The sequence below is a fragment of the Salmo salar genome, chromosome ssa05, assembly GCF_905237065.1.
Source record: "Salmo salar chromosome ssa05, Ssal_v3.1, whole genome shotgun sequence".
Classification (NCBI taxonomy): Eukaryota; Metazoa; Chordata; class Actinopteri; order Salmoniformes; family Salmonidae; genus Salmo; species Salmo salar.
Window position 1 is genome coordinate 56,521,683 of NC_059446.1, and position 17,587 is coordinate 56,539,269.

Sequence of the window (17,587 nt, forward strand, 5' to 3'; positions counted from 1 at the left end):
GAATTTTCCAAGCTGTTTAAAGGCACAGTCAACTTAGTGTATGTAAACTTCTGACCCACTGGAATTGTGATACAGTGAATTATAAGTGAAATAATCTGTCTGTAAACAATTGTTGGAAAAATTACTTGTCATGCACAAAGTAGATGTCCTAACTGACTTGCCAAAAATATAGCTTGTTAACAATACATTTGTGGAGTGGTTGAAAAACGAGTTTTAATGACTCCAACCTAAGTGTATGTAAACTTCCGACTTCAACTGTATATAGCTTCTTACTTTCTCCAGTTGTATTTATTTCTTATTTTTATTTATTGTGTGTTGTTCTACCATATTTCATTTTTTTGCGCTACATTGATATTGATTACTACATTGTTGGGTTTGGCGCTTGCAAGAAAGGCATTTCACTGTACTTGTGCACGTGGCATAAAAAACTTGAAACTTGAACTGCGGATACTTGCAAGGTTTAAAGAGCCAGATATACATCAATGCACCTGCTCCCCCGCCAAGACCTGCCTGCGCTCTCGGCTCTGCCTTATATCAGTTTCTCAGAGTCCCGGGCAGAGTTTAGCAAGCAGGAGCAGGTATGAGCAATTAGTTCAGTATTTGGACATGTCTTTCCTTGCAAGCTGTCCTACAGTTTCATCACAGTATGACACCAGATAAAGGGGCGTGACTACTTTAGGGGTGGGGTAGAGGAGAGGTAAAAACACAGACGACTGTGTCCTCTCATGTTTAAACCTGACACAGCAAGACAGCAGCCATTCCTGAGCTAAACTGGCGGAGTTATAGGTAAGGATCATTTTATTTTAAGATGATATAAACTGTATTTGATTAACTTCCCATTTATAACAAGCATTAAGTTAATCAACTTTGCTTTTGTAAAGTAGAACAAAGGAAATTGTGATTTTGTGTGTTGTATCAATGTCCAATTAAATATAAGTATCTACTAGAGAGGATTGCAAATGTTATTGCCTATCGTGAGGCATTAAAAACACATGTATATCCGGTTTCTAGAGGTGTCAGCGTAATTTGCCCAATGTGGCCATTCGTGTAAAGGCAATGTCAGGAGAGCTGCTCATTGCTGGGGGGGGGGAAATCATTTTCATATTCTGCATACTTACAGTGCCTTCAGAAAGTATTCACACCGCTTGACTTTTACAAAATGTTGTTGTGATACAGGCTGAATTTAAAATAGATTCATTTAGAATTTTTTTTTCACTGTTCTACACACAATAACCCATAATGTCAAAGTGTATTTATGTTTTTGGACATTTTTGCAATTTATAAAAAATTAAAAGCTGAAATGTCTTGAGTCAATAACTATTCAATTAAGTTCAGGAGTAAAAATGTGCTTAAGTTGCATTGACTCACACTGTGTGAAATAATAATGTTTAACATTATTTTTGAATGACCTCATCTCTGTACCCCACACATACAATTATCTGGAAGTTCCCTCAGTGAAGCAGTGAATTTCAAACACAGATTCAACCACAAAGACCATGAAGGTTTTCCAATGCCTCGCAAAGAAGGGCACCTATTGGTATATGGGTTAAAAAAAGCAGACAGTGAATATCCCTTTGATCATAGTGAAGTTATTAATTACACTTTGAATGGTGTATCAATATTCCCAGTCACTACAAAGATACAGGCATCCTTCCTAACTCAGTTGCCGGAGAGGAAGGAAACCGCTCAGGGATTTCACCATGAGGCCAATGGTGACTTTAAAACAATTACAGAGTGTAATGGCTATGATGGGAGAAAATAACTGAGGATGGATCAACAACATTTTAGTTACTTCACAATACTAACCTAATTGATGGAGTTAAAAGAAGGAAGCCTGTACTGAATAAAACATATTCCAAAACATGCATCCTGTTTTCAACAAGGCACTAAAGTAATACCGCAAAATATGTGGCAAAGCAATTAACATCTTGTTTGGTGCAAATCCAATGCAACACATTACTGAGTACCACTTTTCATATTTTCAAGTATAGTGGTGGCTGCATCATGTTGTGTATGCTTGTAAGCGTTAAGGACTGTGGAGTTTTTCAGGATATAAAAGAAACGGAATAGAGCTAAGCACAGGCAAAATTCTAGAGGAAAACCTGGTTCAATCTATTTTCCACCAGACACTGGGAGAGTCATTCACCTTTCAGCAGGACAATAACCTAAAACACAAGGCCAACTCTACACTGGAGTTGCTTACCAAGAAGACAGCGAATGTTCCTGAGTGGCCGAGTTACAGTTTTGACTTAAATCTATTTGCAATTCTATGGCAAGACCTTAAAATGGTTGTCTAGAAATGATCAACAACTAATTTGGCAGAGCTTGAAGAATTTTTAAAATAATAATGGGCAAATGTTGCACAATCCAGGTGTGGAAAGCTCTTAGGGACTTACCCAGAAAGACTCACAGCTATAATCACTGTCAAATGTTATTCTACAAAGAATTGACTCAAGGGTGTGAATACTTGAGATACATATTTCATTTTCAATACATTTGCAAAATTAAAAAATAACATGTTTTCACTTTGTCATTATGGGCTATTGTGTGTAGATGGGTGAGAATTGAGGCTGTAACACAACAAAAAGTCAAGGGGTGTAAATACTTTCTAAAGGCACTGTACATGCTCATAGTTTAGCAATTCCCTCTTTGCTTGAATAGCATGAGCTATGAATTCATTATTGTAATGTGTTGTCACTCCCAACATCAGATCTTTTCAAATAATTGTAGTGTTGGGAACAGAAGTAGGGACCACAATATATTTCATGGCAGGCCACAAATGGTAACTAGAAGGTATTTACCCATCTTGATGTCTGTCCCTCAGACAGCTTTGCTCCTATACATCATAATCTACACTGAGTGCACAAAGCATTAGGAACACCTTCCTACTGAGTTTCACCACTTTTGCCCTCCGAACAGCCTCAATTCGTCAGGGCATGGACTCTACAATGTGTCAAATGCGTTCCACAGGGATGCTGTCCCATGTTGACTCCAATACTTTCCACAGTTTTGGAATTCCTTTGGTTGGTGGACCAATCTTGATACATATGGGAAACTGTGAAAAACCCTGCAGCGTTGCAATTCTTGACACACTCAAACCGGTGCACATGGCACCTACTAAAATACCCCTTTTAAAAGCACTTTCATATTTTATCTTGCCCATTCACCCTCTGAATGGCACACATACACAATCCATGTCTAATTTGTCTCAATGCAACAACAAAAAACGGTCTCCTCCCCTTCATCTACACTGATTTGAAGTGGATTTAACAGTTGACCTCAAGAGATCATAGCTTTCACCTGGTCAGTCTATGTCATGAAAAGAGCAGTTTTGTACACTCAGTGTATATTATTACTATGCAAATGAATGACAAATGGATGGCATACAACACAGGATGTGACTTTTTGATCCTGGGAAGAGTATGAAATAACCTGTTTGACATAATTTTACCCTGCTGGCATAAAGAGGGTACTGCTCTATCTGGGAGTGCCTCAATTATAGTTGGTTGGTTTTGAATGTATTAGAAAACCAGTTCAGAATTAACAGAATTTCCACCTTACTATATGAGAAACTGGAATTGTCCAAATACCCATACTACATGCAGTTGAAGTCGGAAGTTTAGGTTCCAACTTAGGTTGGAGTCATTAAAACTCATTTTTCACAATTCCAGTGGGTCAGAAGTTTACATACTCTAAGTTGACTGTGCCTTTAAACAGCTTGGAAAATTCCAGAAAAATGATGTCATGGCTTTAGAAGCTTCTGATAGGCTAATTGACATAATTTGAGTCAATTGGTGTACCTGTGGATGTATTTCAAGGCCTTCCTTCAAAGTCAGTGCCTCTTTGCTTAACATCATGGGAAAATCAAAAGAAATCAGCCAAGACCTCAGAAAAAATAATTGTAGACCTCCACAAGTCTGGTTCATCCTTGGGAGCAATTTCCAAATGCCTGAAGGTACCACGTTCATCTGTACTAACAATAGTACGCAAGTATAAACACCATGGGACCACGCAGCCGCCATACCGCTCAGGAAGGAGACGCGTTCTGTCTCCTAGAGATGAACGTACTTTGGTGCGAAAACTGCAAATCTATCCCAGAGCAACAGCAAAGGACCTTGTGAAGATGCTGGAGGAAACAGGTACAAAAGTATCTATACCCACAGTAAAACGAGTCCTATATCGACATAACCTGAAAGGCCGCTCAGCAAGGAAGAAGCCACTAGTCCAAAACCGCCATAAAAAAAAAAACTGACTACGGCTTGCAACTGCACATGGGCACAAAGATCCTACTTTTTTTGCAGAAATGTCCTCTGGTCTGATGAAACAAAAATAGAACTGTTTGGCCATAATAACCATCGTTATGTTTGGAGGAAAAAGGGGGAGGCTTACAAGCCAAAGAACACCATCCCAACCGTAAAGCATGGAGGTGGCAGCATCATGTTGTGGGGATGCTTTGCTGCAGGAGGGACTGGTGCACTTCACAAAATAGATGGCATCATGAGGAAAGAAAATTATGTGGATATATTGAGGCAACATCTCAAGAAATTAGTCAGGAAGTTGAAGCTTGGTCGCAAATGGGTCTTCCAAATGGACAATGACCCCAAGCATACTTCCAAAGTTGTGGCAAAATGGCTTAAGGACAACAAAGTCAAGGTATTGGAGTGGCCATCACAAAGCCCTGACCTCAAACCTGTAGAACATTTGTGGGCAGAACTGAAAAAGCGTGTGCGAGCAAGGAGGCCTACAAACCTAACTCAGTTACACCAGCTCTGTCAGGAGGAATGGGCCAAAATTCACCCAACTTATTGTGGGAAGCTTGTGGAAGGCTACCCGAACATTTGACCCAAGTTAAACAATTTAAAGGCAATGCTACCAAATACTAATTGAGTGTATGTAAACGTCTGACCCACTGGGAATGTGATGAAAGAAATGAAAGCTGAAATAAATCATTCTCTCTATTATTCTGATATTTCACAGTCTTAAAATAAAGTGGTGATCCTAACTGACCTAAGACAGGGAATTTTTACTAGGATTAAATGTCAGGAATTGTGAAAAACTGAGTGTAAATGTATTTGGCTAAGGTGTATGTAAACTTCTGACTTCAACTGTGCTTAAACTGCATACTCATCGTTGCATACTATTTGGTACATACAATTTTGTAAAAAGTATGCCATATGCAACCGCCACAACATAGTAGCGACTCCTGATTGGCTGAGTAGGTGGGGTGAGACCGTGGCAGGTAGATTTTTCCAAATTCAGCAGACATGCATGCATTAACCAGCCTGATAATAGCTATTTTATATAATAGCTTATTTCCAATTTGATTCATTTCTGGAAACAAATAGAATAGGAATGGAGTTATAGGCCTATTCAGCTAGTTATAGGCAGACTGTCACATTCGACCCCGTAGCCCATATAGCATCTATCCTATTTAAAAAGGACTGAAGACAGAAAAATATAAGTTGGTTCCATTTCAACATATTTATTAGTGAAACCAAATAACCTTGTACACACAGCAAAACATTTCAAATATTCAAATCAAAAGGCTATTGCACAGAAAAACGTGGATAGTCAGGTGCATCGCAAATACCGAATCACTGGACAGCAACATAATAAACTAAAGCACTTATCATTGGGAACAAGATCAGAATGACTGCTAAGGCTTGATGCATAAAGTAAATAAATAGGTAGCCTAGCCTAACCAACTAAAACTCCATATGTTCAAAAGGCCTGATTTAACGATGGCATCAATAATGACATCATCCTGAGTCCCCGGTGTAGACACATTCAGAAAGAGCTCTGAAGGAAGGCCAAGAGAACAGTAAAAACGTTTCAGTGAGAAAACAGAAATCCACTTTTTGGATTTAAAAAATAAATAAAAATAAAGCTTTTGTTTTCAAAGATGTAACCTACGATGCAAACAATGATCAGTTTAAGGAGAACAAAAACGACTTAGCTTACATTTGAACACTACCGCAGAGGCTTTGCTATTCGACATCTTCACAATTAAGTTTCCTAGTTTTGTTGTTTGGCTACTTGAAGAGAACTAGGACCTATCACTTGCAGCCCACCTCTTCCAATGCATTGTGGAAAAGTGTGTATTGTATATAAACCATACTCGATTTTCAAAAATTCACATATTAAACATATTTTGTAATTCTGACAATGCCTCATGCGCGATTGCGCTGTTTCCCCGCTATTTGTCGATTTCGCTAGTGCATCCCCATACCCAGTGGTGTAAAGTAGCCTAAGTAATTAAAAATACTTTAAAGTACTACTTAAGTAGTTATTTGCGGTATTTTTGCTTTACTTTACTATTTCTATTTTTGACAAATTTTACTTACACTAGATTCCTAAAGAAATGAATGTACTTTTTACTCCATGCATGTTCCCTGACACCCAAAAGTACTCGTTACATGTTCAATGCTTGGCAGGACAGGAACAGAACATCCTGTTCATCCCTACTGCCTCTTATCTGGTGGACTCACTAAACACATATGCTTTGTTTGTCAAATATGTTGGACTGTGCTCCTGGCTATCCATAAAATAAAAACACGAAAATTGTACTGGTTGGTTTGCTTAATATCAATAATTTTCAATGATTTATAATTTTACTTTCATACTTAAGTATATTTTAGCAATGATATTTACTTTTGAATCAAGTTCATTTAAAACCAAATACTTTTAGACTTTTGCTCAAGTAGTATTTTACTGTGTAACTTTCTCTTTTACTTGAGTCATTTTCTATTAAGGTATCTTTACTTTGACTCAAGTATGACAATTGGGTATTTTTTTCCACCATGCCCATATCTAATTGATTTGTCAAAGCCCAAATGAGTATGACATCCAGGCATTTAAAGTATAATCGATTTTCGAAATGTTGCTTACTATTAAACTTTGCTATTTCACATACTCAAACGGCCTACTATTTTGGACGCAAGTATGGGTATCCAGACACTGTACTGCGGTTGCAACACTGTTTGCTTTAGTGTCTAGTCAACAGACAAACCCTTCTCACCAACTCCATTATCATCTTATTTGGAATTCTCTCTTTGTCTTTGTAACTTTGTGAGAATTGACTCTGTAGGGTGTACTTACAGGTACTTACCCTAACAATAGTACTATAACAAATGTTATGCAGAGGTGAATGCTTTAGTCGTTTTTGGTCAACATTTTTCTAATTTCTGTCAGATCTTGACCTCACTGCCCACTCCCCACCAAACCTCTAGATGGCGTATTCCACCAAAACTCTTGCTGCTGGCTCATTCGGGAAGATATACAGGGAGAAGTACAATGACACCTGGGCTGCAATCAAGAAGGTGCCACAACACTTAATCAATAGGAGAGACCTGGAGAGAGAGTGTCAAGTATACAAGTGAGTATGACAGACATTGTGCTATCATGGTATGTTGCTAAATGGTGATCTCAGCCCAGATGGAAAGAATTTTGATCAGTGGTCTTTTTTTCATCTCTGAAGAAAAATGGTTGATCTCAATTTTGTATAATTTAGTGATCCCTTATATCTGAACTGTTTCTCCTAAGAGAATTAATTCTTGAAACGTTCATGAGACAAATGAGCTTGAATTGAGACTTCCATTTGAGAAGCATGAGAAATAGATGAGATCTCCACATGAGCTCATTAATGTCTCATTTATTGCACCAGAAAAGCCTTTTTGAGCATCAAGGAGATATATACACTGGTGTAAAGTACTTAAGTAAAAATACTTCAAAGTACTACTTAAGTAGTTTTTTGGGGTATCTGTATTTTACTTTACTATTTATACTTCACTACATTCCTTAAGAAAATATTGTACTTTTTACTCCATACATTTTCCTTGACACCCAAAAGTGCTCGTTACATTTTGAATGCTTAGCAGGATAGGAAAATAGTCCAATTTACGCACTTATCAACCAAACATCCCTGGTCATCCCTACTACCTCTGATCTGGCGGACTCACTGAACACACATGATCTGTTTGTAAATGATGTCTGAATGTTGGAGTGTGCAGGTGGCTTCCTGTAAATAAAAAATACAAGAAAATGGTGCCATCTGGTTTGCTTAATATAAGTTTGCTAAATTGAAATTATTTATACTTTTACTTTTGATACTTCAGTATATTTTAAACCAAATACTTTTAGACTATTACTCAAATATAATTTTACTGAGTGACTTTTACTTGAGTAATTTTCTATTAAGGTATCTTTACTTTTACTCAAGTATGACAATTGGGTACTTTTTCCATCACTGGATATACAGTTGAAGTCAGAAGTTTACATACACCTTAGCCAAATACATTTAAACTCAGTTTTTCACAATTCCTGACATTTAATCCTAGTAAAAATTCCCTGTCTTAAGTCAGTTAGGATCACAACTTTAATTAAAGAATGTGAAATGTCAGAATAATAGTAGAGAGAGATTTATTTCAGCTTTTATTTCTTTCATCACATTCCCAGTGGGTCAAAAGTTTACATACACTCAATTAGTATTTGGTAGCATTGCCTTTAAATTGTTTTACTTTGGTCCAATGTTTCGGGTAGCCTTCCACAAGCTTCCCTCAAAAAGTTGGGTGACTTTTGGGGCATTCCTCCTGACAGAGCTGGTGTAACAGTCAGGTTTGTAGGCCTCCTTGCTCGCACACGCTTTTTCAGTTCTTCCCAAAGATTTTCTATAGGATTGAGGTCAGGGCTTTGTGATGGCCACTCCAATACCTTGACTTTGTTGTCCTTAAGCCATTTTGCCACAACTTTGGAAGTATGCTTGGGGTCATTGTCCATTTGGAAGACCCATTTGTGACCAAGTTTCAACTTCCTGACTGACATCTTGAGATGTTGCTTCAATATATCCACCTAATTTTCCTTCCTCATAATGGCATCTATTTTGTGAAGTGCACCAGTCCCTCCTGCAGCAAGGCACCCCCACAACATGATGCTGCCACCCCCGTGCTTCACGGTTGGGATGGTGTTCTTCGGCTTGCAAGGCTCCCCCTTTTTCCTCCAAACATAACGGTGGTCATTATGGCCAAACTGTTCTATTTTTGTTTCATCAGACCAGAGGACATTTCTCCAAAAAAGTACAATCTTTGTCCCCATGTGCAGTTGCAAGCCGTAGTCTGGCTTTTTTATGGCTGTTTTGGAGCAGTGGCTTCTTCCTGGCTGAGCGGCCTTTCAGGTTATGTCGATATAGGACTCGTTTTACTGTGGATATAGATACTTTTGTACCTGTTTCCTCCAGCATCTTCACAAGGTCCTTTGCTGTTGTTCTGGGATTGATTTGCACTTTTCGCACCAAAGTACGTTCATCTCTAGGAGACAGAATGCATCTCCTTCCTGAGCGGTATGATGGCTGCGTGGTCCCATGGTGTTTATACTTTCGTGCTATTGTTTGTACAGATGAACGTGGTACCTTCAGGCATTTGTAAATTGCTCCCAAGGATAAACCAGACTTGTGGAGGTCTACAAAATAATTCTGAGGTCTTGGCTGAATCCTTTTGATTTTCCCGTGATGTCAAGCAAAGAGGCACTGAGTTTCAAGGTAGGCCTTGAAATACATCCACAGGTACACCTCCAATTGACTCAAATGATGTCAATTAGCCTATTAGATGCCATGACATCATTTTCTGGAATTTTCCAAACTGTTTAAAGGCACAGTCAACTTAGTGAATGTATACTTCTGACCCACTGGAATTGTGATACAGTGAATTATAAGTGAAATAATCTGTCTGTAAACAATTGTTGGAAAAATGACTTGTGTCATGCACAAAGTAGATGTCCTAACCGACTTGCCAAAATGTCGTGATTGCGTTTGGTGTAGGGGACAAAATAAATGTATGCACGATGGTGCACGATGGTGCACGATGGCGCACGCGCGCAGCCGGTTTGGGTTCCGTGTAAGTGTATGTAAACTTGCCACTTCAACTGTATACATTATAGAAATGTGCATGCATTAAACACATTCAAGTTTCACAACAACACATTCTTTAAATGTTAACTACTTTTAATGTTTAATGAATTACAAAAGTGACTGGGAAGAGGTTAGATTGCTTTTAATACAAAATAGTATTGCTTGTAAAATAACAAAATCGTCCAAATATGGCCTTCTCTAAAATTGGTGTGAAATTGAAAGTGCTGTCATTAAACCTACTAAAATAAACAGGAGCTGGCGCCCACCCCCAAAAAAGTTGTTACAGGTGCTGACTAACGGCAAGTAAACTGCATGCTATTAAAACATACATAGAGTTAAACACTATATGCAGGCTCCCAGTAATTTATTGGGTAAACCACAAACGTCTTACCACCCTATTTAGACAGAGCCAAAGTGTAAAACTCCCTGCAAAATGCCTGGGGGAGCTGCCTAAAAAGCTGTCAGTCAGCACATACCAGCTCATGACTGGTACAAACTGTACCACATCCACTCCTAGTGAAACTATGTTATAAATGCTGAAAATGATTGCAAAAATCTTACATGTGTGAAAATGGACCTGGAGTTCAACTGAAATGCAGCTTAACCCATATGAAATGACATAAGGTATTAGGGTTTAGGGCTGGGAATTGCCAGGGACAATACAATATTATCGTGATACTTTGGTGACGATACGATATGTTTTGCGATTTTCACTATTCTATATGTATTGCAATTCCATACTGTGATTTTATTGTGATTCGAAGTTCCAAACATATTGCTCACTGACCATATGTCTGCTACAGAGAAACGAGTGAGCCATGAGAAGACAAGTTTTGATCCGTCATAGAAATAAATGCTGAAAACAAATTGAATCCCTTTTGGTGCAGGTACAGCCAACTAGCGCAAAAAATAATATTGCGGCATTGTCATAACGATTCAATATAGTGTGAAAGATAATATCCTGATATGTAACTGTATAGATGTTTTGCCACATCACTATTAGTGTTGTCCCGATGCCAAAATATTACCCACAAAACAATACATGTGAAAGTATCACGATACCGCTGCAAAACTTTTTTGTCACTGATATTCACATCTCGTATCAATATAACTCTGAATTTTACTTCACGCTATTCACAAATAGCACAAATATTTGCCTGTGGCAGCTGCTGTGGTTGTGTGAGTAGTGGTTACGGGGTCTGCCGTGGTCGCTGTAGCCCATGCTGACTCATCTGTAGACCCTTTCCCCTCTCTCGCTCGGAGTGGTGTGGGTGGTGGGAATACTTAGAGGAAGAGTTGGCCTCCTGGTAAGATCACCTTCTAGAGACGATCCCACCTGAGTCACTGTCCCACTCTCTGTCGGCCTGGGGTGCAAGGGGTGGAGAAGGCATTGCAGGGTGCTGTGCCATATGCTGTCCAGCCCCTCTAGCGTTAGGATATGCGGGGTAGAGCGGGGGCTTGTTAGGACGGAAGGGTGCAGTACGTGGGTGACCCCTGTGATAGGGGTCTTGAAAAGGTGCATGGGGGTCCTCCAGATAAAGGGGAGCTTTGTATGCCCCCGCTGAGGAGGAGACAGCAGAGGAGGACGAGGGCAACATGTCCTGGGGAGGGTAGCCTCAGCCGGTCAACGGCCCAGCGCTGTATCTAGAATGTCTGACAGAAACACAATGACAGAAATAGGGTTTAAATTAAACAAAAGTTGCCACATTTAATATTGTGATCATAATGAATAGAAAAAAAGATATATAATACCAGTATTTTTACTATTTTCTACATTGTAGAATAAGAGTGACGACATCAAAACCATGAAATAACACATGGAATCATGTAGTAATCAAAAAAGTGTTATATTTGAGATTCTTCAAAGTAGCCACCTTTTGCCTTGATGACAGCTTGACTGCTCGTCAAAAATCTGATTCCAAAATCATGGGCATTATTATGGAGTTGGTCCCCCCCTATGCTGCTATAACAGCCTCCACTCTTCTGGAAAGTCTTTCCACTAGATGTTGAACCATTTCTGTATGGCCCTCGCTTTGTGCATGGGGGTATTGTCATGCTGAAACAAGAAAGGGCCTTTCCCAAACTGTTGCCACAAAGTTGGAAGCACAGAATCGTCTAGAATGTCATTCTCTGCTGTAGCGTTAAGATTTCCCTTCACTGGAACTAAGGGGCCTAGCCTAAACCATGAAAAACAGCCCCAGATCATTATTCCTCTTCCACCAAATTTTACAGATGGCACTATGCATTGGGGCAAGTAGTGCTCTCTTGGCATCCGCCAAAACCAGATTCATCCATCGAACTGCCAGATGGTGAAGCGTGATTCATCACTCCAGAGAACGCTTTTCCACTGCTCCAGAGTCCAATGGCAGCGAGTCCAACCACTCCAGCCGACGCTTGGCATTGCGCACAGTGATCTTAGGCTTTTGTGCAGCTACCCGGCCATGGAAACCCATTTCATGAAGCTCCTGACAAACAAGTTCTTGTGCTGATGTTGCTTCTATTGCTTCCAGAGGCAGTTTGGAACTCGGTAGAGAGTGTTGCAACCGAGGACAGATGATTTTTACACGCTACGTGCTTCACCACTCAGCAGTTCCGTTCTGTGAGTTTGTTAGGCCTACCACTTCCCAGCTGAGCCGTTGTTATTTCCACTTCACAATAACAGCACTTACAGTTGACCGGGGCAGCTCTAGCAGGGCAGAAATCTGACCAACTGACTTGCTGGAAAGGTGGCATCCTATGACGGTGCCACGTTCAAAGTCACTGAGCTCTTCAGTAAGGCCATTCAACTACCAAAGTGTGTCTATTGAGATTGCATGGCTATGTGCTCAATTTTATACACCTGTCAGCAACGGGTGTAGCTGAAATGGCCAAATCCACTAATTTGAAGGAGTGTCTATATACTTTTGTATATATAGTGCTGTTTCTCTTAAAACCTCATCAGGATCCGCCCCTTTTTTTCAATTTTCGCCTAAAATGACATACCCAAATCTAACTGCCTGTAGCTCAGGACCTGAAGCAAGGATATGCATATTCTTGATACCATTTGAAAGGAAACACTTTGAAGTTTGTGGAAATCTGAAATTAATACAGGCGAATATAACACATTAGATCTGGTAAAAGATAATACAAAGAAAAAAGCATGCGTTTTTGTTTTTGTAACATCTTTGAAATGCAAGAGAAAGGCCATAATGTATTATTCCAGCCCAGGCGCAATTTAGATTTTGGCCAATACATGGCAGCAATGTATGTGCATAGTTTTAGACAGATCCAATGAACCATTGCATTTCTGTTCAAAATTTGGTATCAAGACTTGGCCATGTTCTGTTATAATCTCCACCCGGCACAGCCAGAAGAGGACTGGCCACCCCTCATAACCTGGTTCCTCTCTAGGTTTCTTCCTAGGTTTTGGCTTTTCTAGGGAGTTTTTCCTAGCCACCGTGCTTCTACACCTGCAATGCTTGCTGTTTGGGGTTTTAGGCTGGGTTTCTGTACAGCACTTTGATATATCAGCTGATGTAAGAAGGGCTATATAAATACATTTGATTTGATTTGAAGACTGCCCAAATGTACCTAAATGGTTTATTAATAAGTTCATAACTGTGCACTCTCCTCAAACTATAGCATGGTATTCTTTCACTGTAACAGCTACTGTAAATTGGGCAGTGCAGTTAGATTAACAAGAATTTAAGCTTTCTGCCAATATCAGATATGTCCATGTCCTGGGAAATGTTCTTGTTACTTACAACCTCATGCTAATCGCATTAGCCTACGTTAGCTCAACTGTCCGGCGGGGACCAACCGATCCTGTAGAGGTTAAGTAGACATTTTGAAATGTAAGAAAATGCTCTTAGTCTCATTTTGGTGTTAAATATATCTAATTTGTGTCTAGGAGAAACAAATGGGGAAAAGATGGTCTCTTCTTGGATTTTGCTTTGCTATAGGAGAGATGGTGCTGATGAAGGTCACTACAGAAGTGATTAGTTGTGCTGTCTGTAGACTCCAATGTCCTCAACTCTTTCTCCCCATTTTCTTTCACACTTTCTCTGTGACCTGGGACTCCAGTAAAGCGATTCATCCTAACATAGTGAAGCTTCTGGGTAATCCAACACTCAAGGACTCTAAGTGGATCATCCCCATGGAGTTCATCTTTGGAGAGGAACTGGAGACAACCATCTTCAAATCACAAAAATCTAAAATACAGGTCTGCCTATGGATCCCACTGCTGCCACCAAACACACATGTGACAGTGTTGACAAAAGTTCACATAGAAAAACTCATATCTAAATATATCTGATTTAACAAGTATCTATGCCTACAGGATTTTCAGGGGGCCTTCCCAACATTATTAACACATTTCTATGTGCAAGTCAGCTCATCAGTTGATAATCAAAGCCTTTGTTCCCCCACAGTTGACTCCATCTATAAAGGCCAACATCATCACAGGCATGTGTGAAGGACTGCTTCACCTACACAGCAAAGATATCGTCCATCAGGACCTCAAGCCTGAGAACATCATGGTGAGACAGACATTAAAATAGTTGTTGTTTTAATGTTCTTCATTAATTATGCAAGATTTCTGAAGCAGTTGTCCATCTGTTGTTGGGAATAAAGGACATTGTCATGCTAAATGCTTCAATTAGATATAAAACAATATTTCTCCACCCCTCTCAAATGATCTCTTCCAGGTAGAGCATGACACTCACCGAGCTGTGATCATTGATATGGGACTGGCCAAATTCTTCCGCAATGGCCTAAATTCTGCCATGGATATGGGCAATGAGGCCTACTCTCCACCTGAGGTCCTGCAGAGGAGGGGCCACCGAGACCAGCGTTCGGACGTGTGGGCTATGGGTAAAATCATTGCTGAACTCTGTGCCAGAGTCAGGCTGCACACCCCCAGTGTCTGTCCGGCTAAGATCCATGAGATCCTCAGTCTCCAAGGACAGCAGTACTGTAACGCTGTCTGTAGGATGGTGCAGAGCGACCCCACAGTGCGAGCCACCATGGCCGGGATTATGCCAGAGATACGAAGGGCAGTGGGAGGTGGCAACACCGAGGAGCAACAAAGAGGACATCTTCCAACACCCTTTCCTCACACTGAGATAAAAGTAACATCGCCAGGTCCTCAAGCTCCTGTACAGCATTCACCCCCTCTATCAAGAGCTGAGTGCACAGCCTCACCAAGGCCTGAGGTCAAGACGCTAGTGCGAGCTCCTGTGCGAGCGCTTTCTCCATCGAGATGGGAGCGTGCAGCCTTGCCAAAGACTGAGGTCAAGACTGAGGTCAAGACAACACTGCAACCACAACCCGTACAGCGTTCACCTTCCCCGTCAAGGTGGGAGCGTGCAGCCTTGCCAAAGACTGAGGTCAAGACTGAGGTCAAGGCGACACTGCAACCACAACCCGTACAGCGTTCACCTTCCCCGTCAAGGTGGGAGCGTGCAGCCTTGCCAAAGACTGAGGTCAAGACTGAGGTCAAGGCGACACTGCAACCACAACCCGTACAGCGTTCACCTTCCCCGTCAAGGTGGGAGCGTGCAGCCTTGCCAAAGACTGAGGTCAAGACTGAGGTCAAGGCGACACTGCAACCACAACCCGTACAGCGTTCACCTTCCCCGTCAAGATGGGAGCGTGCAGCCTCTCCAAATCCTGAAGTCAAGAACTCACCATCTCCCCTTCCAAAGGTAGACCAGGGTAATGCACTGGTTCCATCAGGCATGTTTCAGCCCAGTCAAGATGTCATGAAACAGCTTCTCTACGAAGAGGCCTTGAAGGGTCTCCCATGCCCACTCCCAACAACGGGAAAGGTGCGAATCCGACGTTATGAGCAAAGGAATGGGGAAGTGGAGACTTGGGAGCAAAAAGAGGTGGAGACTGAAGGAGGGAGGATAGTCAAGTTTGAGGATGTGATGTTTAACAACAAGTCATAAGTAGGGTATTGAGAGGTTGAAATAGTTGCGAGTTGATTTGACTCTGCTTCTGAAATAGTTGGGAGTTGATTTGACTCTGGTCACTCCCCTTACATCCTTCATTGTAAAAGTCTGACATTTTTATGGAGAAGGGGAAGAGTATATTTGGGAGGTGGGACAAACTAATGGAAGAATTCTAACGTCCAGTGAAACTATACCAGACGTACTGTGCCTAAAAACAAAGTGACACAATATCCCACTACGTGAGACCCCCCCAAAAAAGACTATTAACAACAAAAGTTTTCTTGCACTTGTAAGAAGGAAACCTTTGAGTGAGTTAAGGTTGAGTAAGGATTTAGGGATGATCTTGAATGTACTATCACTTCTTCTAATGCTACATGATGTTACAGTATGGCTACAATGTTGCACAACTGGTTAGGTGACAGTGTACAGAGGCACCTGGTGTCAAATAACTATCTGTGAATGTTTATGAAAACTTTTTGTTTTGGGAATCTCATCCTTGTTGCAAATCAGTTGACTCTTTAGCTCTATATCATACATTTGACTGTGTAGATATAGTACCAGTCAAAAGTTTGGGCACTCCAACTCATTCAAGGGTTTATCTTTTCTTTTTACTATTTTCTACATTGTAGAATAATAGTGAAGACATCAAAACTTTGAAATAACACAAATAAGTATCATGTAATAACCAAAAAAGTGTTAAACAAATCAAAATCTATTTTATATTTGAGATTCTTCAAAGTAGCCACCCTTTGCCTTGATGACAGCTTTGCCCACTCTTGGCATTCTCTTTTCCAACAGTCTTGAAGGAGTTCCCACATATGCTGAGCACTTGTTGGTTGCCTTACCATCACTTTGCGGTCCAACTCATCCCAAACCATCTCAATTTGGTTGAGGTCGGGTGATTGTGGAGGCCAGGTCATCTGATGTAGCACTCCATCGCTCTCCTCCTTCTTGGTCAAATAGCCCTTACACAGCCTGGTGGTGTGTCGGGTCATTGTCCTGTTCAAAAACAAATGATAGTCCCGCTAATTGCTAACCAGATGGGGTGGTGTATTGCTGCAGAATGCTGTGGTAGCCATGCTGGTTAAGTGTGCCTTGAATTCCAAATAAATCACAGACAGTGTCACCAGCAAAGCACCCCCACACCATCACACCTCCTCCTCCATGCTTCACGGTGGGAACTACACATGCAGAGATCATCCGTTCACCTACTCTGCGTCTCACAAAGACACAACGGTTGGAACCAAAACTCTCAAATTTGGACTCATTATACCAAGGACAGATTTCCACCAGTCTAATGTCCATTGCTCGGGTTTCTTGGCCCAAGCAAGTCTCTTCTTATTATTAGTGTCCTTTAGTAGTGGTTTCTTTGCAGGAATTTGACCATGAAGGCCTAATTCATGCAGTCTCCTCTGAACAGTTGATGTTGAGATGTGTCTGTTACTCGAACTCTGTGAAGCATTTATTTGGGCTGCAATCTGAGGTGCAGTTAACTCTAATGAACTTATCCTCTGCAGCAGAGATAACTCTGAGTCTTCCTTTCCTGCGAGCCACTTTCATCATTGCGCTTGATGGTTTTTGCGACTGACTGCACTTGAAGAAACTTTCAAAGTTCTTCAAATGTTCTGTATTGACTGACCTTTATGTCTTAAAGTAATGATGGACTGTTGTTTCTCTTTGCTTAGTTGAACTGTTCCTTCCATAATATGGACTTGATCATTTTACCAAATATACCACACCTACCATGTCACAA

The 17,587-nt window shown here is 40.7% G+C and overlaps 1 protein-coding gene across 4 annotated transcripts; it reads left to right on the top strand.

Annotated features, from left to right (window-relative positions):
• Positions 1–559: 559 nt before the first annotated feature.
• Positions 560–16,586, top strand: LOC106605237 (serine/threonine-protein kinase Nek8). Of its 4 annotated transcripts, none has more exons than XM_014200661.2 (5): positions 560–786; positions 7,230–7,375; positions 13,964–14,102; positions 14,311–14,418; positions 14,587–16,585. In XM_014200661.2, exons 2-5 carry the CDS (start codon positions 7,230–7,232, stop codon positions 15,829–15,831), a joined length of 1,638 nt encoding a protein of 545 aa, XP_014056136.1. In that variant the 5' UTR covers positions 560–786; the 3' UTR covers positions 15,832–16,585. The 4 variants fall into 4 exon arrangements, with proteins under 4 accessions (XP_014056136.1, XP_014056137.1, XP_045574354.1 ...); XM_014200662.2 differs by having other exon boundaries at positions 716–786; positions 7,192–7,375; positions 14,587–16,586; XM_045718398.1 differs by lacking the exon at positions 13,964–14,102 and having other exon boundaries at positions 744–786; positions 14,587–16,584.
• Positions 16,587–17,587: the final 1,001 nt, after the last annotated feature.

Excerpts from the sequence above, each read along its gene's own strand:
- LOC106605237 (XM_014200661.2), top strand. The coding sequence starts at position 7,230 with ATGGCGTATTCCACCAAAACTCTTGCTGCTGGCTCATTCGGGAAGATA. Across the intron at positions 14,103-14,310 it reads CACAAAAATCTAAAATACAG|TTGACTCCATCTATAAAGGC; the intron begins GTCTGCCTATGG and ends GTTCCCCCACAG. Across the intron at positions 14,419-14,586 it reads TCAAGCCTGAGAACATCATG|GTAGAGCATGACACTCACCG; the intron begins GTGAGACAGACA and ends GATCTCTTCCAG.